The sequence below is a fragment of the Apaloderma vittatum genome, unplaced genomic scaffold (assembly GCF_000703405.1).
Source record: "Apaloderma vittatum isolate BGI_N311 unplaced genomic scaffold, ASM70340v1 scaffold22761, whole genome shotgun sequence".
NCBI classification, from domain to species: Eukaryota; Metazoa; Chordata; class Aves; order Trogoniformes; family Trogonidae; genus Apaloderma; species Apaloderma vittatum.
This window is the reverse complement of record NW_009698821.1, coordinates 8980-17274: the sequence shown is the minus strand read 5'-3', so window position 1 is coordinate 17274 and position 8295 is coordinate 8980. Positions and strand designations below refer to the sequence as shown.

The window sequence follows — 8295 nt, the reverse complement described above, 5'->3', positions numbered from 1 at the left end:
CGAGACTGCGCGGTGGTCGCCCGGGGGCTTCGCGGCCGGGAGACGGCCTAGGTGTAGGGGACTTGGCTTAAGAAGAGCAGCGGTGCTGTGCTGCGGGTGCCAGCGGGCAGCCCTCCCGCTGCCCGGTGAGCTGGGGGACTCGCTGTGGGGACTGCTCCGTAGGACCGGGGAAGTTACCCAGGGCTGTCGAGCAGTGCAGTTGTGTAGGCTCAGTCAGACGTCCTGAGGCCTTATGGAGTCTCTACGTAGACTTGACTTGGGATGCTGAGCGGGTTATGTTCTTGTAGACTCACAGAATGTTCAGGGTTGGAAGGGACCTCTAGAGATCATCTAGTCCAGCCCCCTGCCAGAGCAGGATCACCTACAGTAGGTCACACAGGAAAGCGTCCAGGCAGGTTTTGAAAGTCTCCAGCGAAGGAGACTCCACAACCTCTCTGGGCAGCCTGTGCCAGTGCTCTGTCATCCTCACAGTAAAGAAATTCAGGACAAACTCCCCTAAAGACAGTTTTGCTGTTGAGTTAAATGCATGTGTGATGACTTAGGAAATCTTCAGAGAGAGATTAGATTTATTACTGTAACACGGTGTAAGGATTTGCTTCTGATTGCTACTGCTTGTGTTTTTCAGATGTCGGTGGTGCAGCAGATAAGATTAATTTAATTCCTCAAGACTTTTTTGCAGAACTGGTAAGTAGGGCAATAAACAGGACATGGAAGGGCTTCTGACACTTTGATTCAAGGAAGCCTTTTTGTTTAAGCTCATCTGGCCTTTGTCTTTTGCAAAGGGAAATGCTGTGTATGTGGTAGCGTAGATTTATGCGACTCATGGACCAGTCTTATGAATTGTAATGGGATTGTTTTAAATTTATGTTTTTATCGCAGGAGGTTTCTTAAAAATGTATTCTTGCCTTTATTCTAAATGAGCTATCCAGCTAGCTTGTCTAGGAAACATTCACCTTTAGTGTGTGCTTGACCAGGATGACAGACAGTATGAAAATGATGTGTTTAGTGTGAATAGCTAGTGAGGTCGTAACTAAAATTCTTAACTGATTTTATTTGCTTTTCTTGAATTTAATGGGGTTTTTTGTTTGGGGTTTTTTTTGCAGTGTGAACAAATAATTCAACATCTGAACCATAAGATCCCAGGTGTAAATACAGCTGAACTGTGTCAGGTAAGTTTAGACACTAAGATTTATAAGCAAGTATATTAGCTGCGTATGCTGTAAAGGATGAGTTCTCCATGTCAGTGTTTGAGGTTCGGTTATTTTGTTGTTGTGGGGGGTTTTGTATATATATATGCAAAGAGGCTTTTGTTAATGCATAATTTATTATTACTTGTAATTGTCTGAACATTCTGTTTCTAGAGAATACAAACATCTGGGATTGACATTAATATTGGTGACCTGGCAAAAATAGCTAACATTGTTTCCTTTCTCTTTAGGTAAGCACAAGATAATTTACTTTATCTCATGATTTGTTTGTTTTTTTTTCTTCTCCTCCAACTTAACAGTTGTATTAAAAAGTGATATAAAATGTGGATTATAAAATCAGCTGATTTGGGAAGAGGGTAAAAGTTTGTAACTCCCATTACACAAAAAGGAACTTTTTGGTGTAGTCTATGTTCTTAAAAAAAATGTGTAGTTACTTAATGTATAGTCTCACTTCTTTTGTGATTAAAAAAGGAGGAAATTGTTCCAAGATCCTGTCTGCAAGTTTTAGAACTACTAGCAGAATAAAAGAGGAAGTTAAGCTAAGTTTTAAAGCTAAATCAGCAAGGCCTCTGCCTGGAAGAAACGTGTTCTAAAAACTTTTTGTTTCTTAGAGTTTAGAAATCAACTTTTGTGCCTTTCTGAGGGGCACACAGTTTTATAATGTTGATCTCTGTTGTGATAAGGTAGAGTTTTTAGGAGTATTTTCAGCTCTTGGTTTGCTCTAAGGTGTGAGGCTTTTTATTTTAGGAAAGATACATTTTCAAGATATTTCTTGTTCTTTTAATGTCTAGTGTCAAAATATTTTATGTAACATTAATATGACTGAAGAAAATATACCGGCAGAATTTTAAGATACTACTTTTTCCTCTATAAAATATAAAGCCTTAAATTATATTAGATCATGCTAATTTGAGTACCAACTCTTTTTCTCTTCTGTTAGTATCACTTTAAGAGGAGATGGTCTGCATGAACAAGCCTAGGCTGGGAATTGGGTTTTTTTTAACCTGTTTCTGTAGAGGAAGTTGGTAATTTTCCTCTGGACTTTCTGCCTTTTCAGTTGAGCGTTTATTACATTGTCTGACTCCTGTTAGTACCAATTATAACATTACCTAGATATCCTTACTTGCCTTTTGGTGATACTTAACTCTCTTACATGTTTAATTAAACTGCCTTGTTTCTAAAGTAATAATATTGTTTAAATGCTCTGTGCACACAACTTTCACTGAATTATGCCTTTTTTCAATTGCAACAGCAGTTAGAGGCTGTGGTTATTTTTGGTTTAATGTTGTGTATTTTGCAGTTGTTGATCTCTGCCTACTAAGACACATTAAAAGTCAAGTCACATTGTTTTTTGTGTGTGGCTACAAAAGAGTAGTAAAATATTGTGGCAGAAAAACAAATCACAGACTGCCTGATTATTGTAAAGTACATAGGCGCATAAAGCAGAAATTAAAAAAATGCCTATTTGGGATGAAGTGAGAAATATGAAATTTACGGAGAATGAAATTGATGCCGTGTTCTCTGGATATGCCTATAGCACAGCAGCCAGAAACAATCTCTCTACGGAAGAACTCGTCACCGCCTTGGGCAGTGCAGTAAATACGCTGCCAAAACACGCAGTTCAAGTCATTCGTCATGTCTGGAATGAGCAGGGCAAATCCATTAGTGCGTCAGAAGATGCAAGAAATATGGCCACAGTGGGGCAGGTACGTAAATGACAAAGCGCAGTTGAGCTGTTGACTGACGAAAGCTCTCATGTATATCTGTATATACATATATCTGTTCCCACTCGTCTACGCAGGTAGAGAAGCATATGCAATAACGGATGTCTAAATGCTGATTAGTTTTTTATTGTTGGGGTGATAAAGTCACATTTCATATGTTTTTTTAAAATTAGTGCTTTATATACTGTTAAGGAAGGTGAGTGGCAGACACTGGCAGACGATTGCATTAGCTGTTTATGTAAATCTGTTTTATACGTAATTTGTTCTTTAGAGTTGATAATACCAGTGCCTGATTGTTTTATTCTTTGTCTCCCTTCGGTTTAAACTTTTTCTTTTTTAAAGATACTTTGTCAATTTCTAGCATTCCTTTTTTCCTCTTTTTAAAAAAATAAAACACAGTGGTTTTGCATTTTAAGATTTTTTTTTTTTGAACAACAATTTTAAAGATTATGGAGTTAGGAAAAAAAGTCTTTGTCTGAGGCTTAATAGTAAGGCTCCTCTCTATTCAGCAGTTCTGCCTGTCATAAAAAGCTAAAAATGATAACTTACATGTCTAAAATGTATTTATTATGTACTTTGATTTATCTAAAATGCAGTTACGAAATGCCTTAATTATTTTTCCCATTATAGCTATTTTACAAATGTGCGCTGTCTGAGGCTTTTCTCATGTTTCCACTTGGTTTAGAGACTTATAAAAACAACATGACAAAAACATGAATGATAAAAAAGCCAGGGAAATTCTGGCCAAGCTCTTACTAGAAATTTAAATAGACTGTACTTGACTATTGATGTATTTGTATACGGAAAAGAGATCAAGTAGCTTATTAAATTTCTCATCCTTTTACTATTAAAAGGAAGAACAGATGGTTTTGCATTCACGATAATATCTGAATGTGTATGTTTGTTTCCCGCTTGGCCTGTGTGACCTACTGTAGGTGATCCTGCCCTGGCAGGGGGGCTGGACTAGATCATCTCTAGAGGTCCTTTCCTTTCCAACCTCTGACATTCTGTGATTGGGTCTGAGATCTCGGTGTCCTATATTGTCTGTAAAACATCCATCCAACAGCATAGCAGTGGTAGGCTTGGACTTTTTCTTTAACACTGATTTTCTTCTTTATAGTTTGTAGATATGAAGTGGAAACTGGGAGTTGCGATGAGCTCTGACACCTGTAGGTCCCTGAAGTATCCCTACGTTACAGTGACGCTAACAGTGGCAGACCCTTCAGGACAAATAACAGATAAATCTTTTGAAATGACAATCCCACAGTTCAAGGTTTGTAATCACCGTTACTTGATTCAGTCTCTTCACAAACATGTCGCTGCTGTCTTTTTAAGGAGCAACTGTTTGTCGTGCTGCATGCGCCTGTGTTGCTTGTTTACCAATGCAGTCGTTCAACGATGAAGAGTTAAATAATTATTTAAAACACTGAAGCTAAATACTGATTTCATGGCATTTAGTTCTACATCACTTATCTGAAAATGTTAATTTAGCAGTAATTAATCTTACAAATAAGCTAACAACTCAAGACTTAAGACTTTTGGATCTTTCTTGTCAGCTGTCACTCTTATTGAAAATGAATGAAAATTCTCAATCTATGGAACTGTTCCTCAGCCTCAAAATCTCAAATTTCAGTTAAGCCTAACATTTGCTAATGATTAGGAATGGAGGTCAGTCTGCTTTGTCACTGCTGGCTCTTAATTGCTCTGCCTTCATCTCTGAACTTAGGTAACTTCAGTCAATTCTGCATAAATGTGGCACTTCAGTTGTCATTCTTGTTTAAAGGGTGAATACATCACTTAGAATATTGTACAGGCTTACAGATGAGTCCTTGGAGTTGGACTCGCAAGAATTTGAGAAAGATATTCTGCACCCTTGGGTGTTGTGAAATGTATTCATTCTGGTTGCAACATATTTAATAACTTGCTGTTCAAGTACAGTAAGAAATGGATGCTATACTTGAGAAGCCTGCATTATTTCAGCTGGGAATAGAAACATTTGCATGCGAAGGTTTTCTGGTGGGTTTTGTTTGCTTTTTGTTTGTGTTTTTTTTGTGGTGAGAGACACTTTTCTTTTTTTTTTTTTTTTTTTTATAGCATCTTCTCCTATTAATAGGCAAACCCATGCAAACAGGGCATCATTCACGTAGATGTAATAGTGAATGTGCACAAATGCAAACCAGCCCACAAAAAGAAAGCAGAAACTTTCAGTGTAACTGGAGAAAAGAGGGAATGTGAGAAACATGGATTGTGATGTGTCCAACATGCTAGTTTGAATTACAGTCTGAGCCTTTCTTCAAGCAACTGAAATTTATCCTAACTCTTGCTTTTTAGAACTTCTTCCGACAGTTCAAGGAAATGGCAGCTGTTCTTGAAACAGTTTGAAGAGAACTCATTTATTTACACTGAAATTTTGGACAGGTTCAGACCAAGTAAACTTTCTGTTCTGCACGGGGAATAAAGTGCCATTGTTCAGCAAGGTATGTATCCTTGTTTTTTTGACAGGTATTTGTCAGCATCACCTTTACATTGCTGTGAAGATTTCTTCGTTTTGAATACTTGAAACCAACTCTGCAGTGTTTCTGAAAACGTGCTCAGCTTTGTTCATCCTGGTAGACAAAAAATCAGGCTGTGTAAGGACAAACAGCGCTGCAGACTTCCTGATATCCAAGAGTAAGAAACTACATGTAAGAAGCTACACGTTTAACTCTGGAGTGTGGAAGGACACCTGAAAATGTTGACTGGGACGATACCGAGAGATGCATAAATCCCCTGCAAAGGGATTATAAGGATTATGCGAAGTTATGCATAACAAGCATACAGTTATTCTTGAAAGAATAGCAATGTCAAGTAGTTAGTTGCAAGTATTGCAGGCCTGGCTTCCAGTCTTCTTTTAATAACTGGAGAATGTACTTGTCCTAACAGCTTGTTTATTTTAAATACCTATTTCCCACCACTTAGGCTTATAAAAACTTATAAAAGCTCTACTGGAGAACCCACATTTATCCTTTGAAAAGAAGCCCAGAGGCTAATTTTAAATAAAGGTAGAAAGGTGAATTTAATTCAGAAGCATTTTAATATATGTTTGCCTTTTGCATTTAATCCAGCTCTGATCTGTGGCACTCTGCTTCATGTTTTGATCAGCAGCCTGCTTTCTAATTAAGTTAGAATACTGATGTAGTTGCCTGACTTCAAACTCTAAACTAGAAAAATCAAGAATAAAGGTGAAAATTCAGGCTGGAGGGTTAGCAAAGCGCATCAGAAGAAGGACCACACTAAAAAAATTCTTTGCTTGTTAACACTGTATGGCAGAAGTCCACTGGACTGTGTGCTATGTGCTTATTCTCAGAGAAAGTCCTACCAACAACTTTTGACTGACTCTGAAGAATGAGGGCATTTGCAGAGGAGTGATACAACCTGTGTTGATTATGTCCTCTTTTGTTGTTGTTGTTTTATTTCTTCTTGAGTTTTCTGTAAGCAAAACACAAACTGCAAATATAGTGGGATGTAATAAGAACAATGTTACTGCATTTCAAGATGTGCTGGTGGCATAGTAGAACATATAAATGTAAAAAGACAAGTCATACCAATAAGTAGATCGACTTTTATGCTGCAAATTCAGAATAGTAGAGAGCTAGAACCAGTTTTGCTGGGACAGATCCTCAAGTAATTTCAGGCCTACTTAAGTGAGAACATCTGCCTTGCTACTCCACATACCCATTTTGGGGTTTTTTTTTCTAATTAACTTTTTAGAAGCTGGCTGAAAGTGATTGACACAGGTTAAGCCTGCCTTTTTGTGTAACAAAGATAAACAGCAGCACGTCGTGCATGCTGTGCTGCATACTGCAACCCTTCCAATAAACACTCCCCCTATTTGGGCATTATGCGTGGTGCATAAAGCCAGTACATGATGTTGCCCAGAAGCTCAATTAAGTGAAACAGTGTTGGCTTTAACAAAAGAGAGTAAAAATTCTGCACCCTGGCCGTTGTTCTGAATGATACTTTCTTTGTGATGCTGAAGTCTGAGGTGTTTGCTTTGTGGCCAGGGAGAGCAGACTCCTGCTGTCTGGGACCACCTCAGTGCAGTGTCACGGAATGGTCTCAGGAATAGGCTTCTCATTTTCCCTTGTCTGTCTGCAAGGGCTCGGGGCTGAATGGAACGCAAAAAATACTCTGTGTGTAGAAAAGTGATGTGAGCAGCTGATTTCTATTTTTTTATTTTTTTTTTAATTTGCAGAAGTTGGAGTGTAAGGCTGCTCTAAGTGGAAAACATTGTCATGCTTTGGCTTAGTGAATTAATTGTTTTACATCAATGCATGAGTTCCAGAAAAAGAATACTTTTATTTTTTAAGTAAAGCTGGAGCCTTACAAATTCTTCTCATTTGTTCTAATGCAGTTAAGTTTTTCATACAGCTGGAAATACTTGTGCCTTCATTGGAACTGGATGGAAAAGAAGATTTAGTTACTTGTGTCTTAACTTCTAGAAACAACAGTTTAGTAGATACTGGAAGGTAATGGGGAAACTTTCAGTTACCATTTTTGCTTGGTCCATCACCAAGAGGAGAAAGTTGGCGGTGCTTGAAAAGTCTAACTTACATGTTGTCAAGTCAAATATTCTAGAAAATATAATCACTATTTTTGAAATGTCCCTGCACTCCAGCATGTTGTAACTGTGTCTGGGAGATGCCTGGACACGTGTGCTATACCAGTTTACAGTCCGAGAATTTTCAGAGGTGTTTATGGACATCTAGGAGATGTGGTTAAAAGTTGGCTATGTTCTCAAACTTCTGAGATTTGTCCTGATTTCTATCAGTAGGAATACCTATACTGAGTAATGGAAGAATTAAATACTTTATAAAAAAGACTTAACACCTTTCAGGGTAGCAATATTAACATGTTCAAACAAGCTATTGAGTTGTTTGTGTATATGTGCAGAAACCACCTTTTCAAAGAGAATCAGCAGTATTTACGTGTTCCTAATTCTACTTGTTGATTGATATAAAATTGTATAACATGAATATTTTTGTAAGTCCACGAATAGTCATTAAACATACAGGTAACAAAGATAAAGATTGTCTGTATTTTGTTGTAAGCCTATTTCATTAAAATCTGTCTTGAGTACTGTAATGGGTGAAGTTCAGGGTAAGACTAGGGCTAAACTTCTTAGTAAATTAGGATGAAGTTCAGACATAGGCAGTGTTTCTCTGTGATGGGGTGCTGAAAAGCTGAGGGATAACTGCAGGCTGCAAGGAATATTTATATCAATTACAGCTAGACAAAATGTTGTACTGAACCAGGGAAAGACAGAGGATATATGAGATTAATGAAATTTGGCAGGAAATTGCATTCAAGTGGTTTTCTTTCCT

General features: G+C 37.8%; 1 protein-coding gene across 1 annotated transcript; it reads left to right on the top strand.

The window, feature by feature from the left end:
- Positions 1-625: 625 nt before the first annotated feature.
- On the top strand, positions 626-5314 carry COMMD6 (COMM domain containing 6; the record flags this gene model as incomplete). Its single annotated transcript, XM_009878172.1, has 6 exons — positions 626-684; positions 1104-1169; positions 1362-1438; positions 2746-2914; positions 4053-4205; positions 5264-5314. Coding segments are annotated over 6 exons (575 nt in total), but the record flags the coding sequence as incomplete, so codon positions are not given.
- Between the last annotated feature and the right edge of the window lie 2981 nt (positions 5315-8295).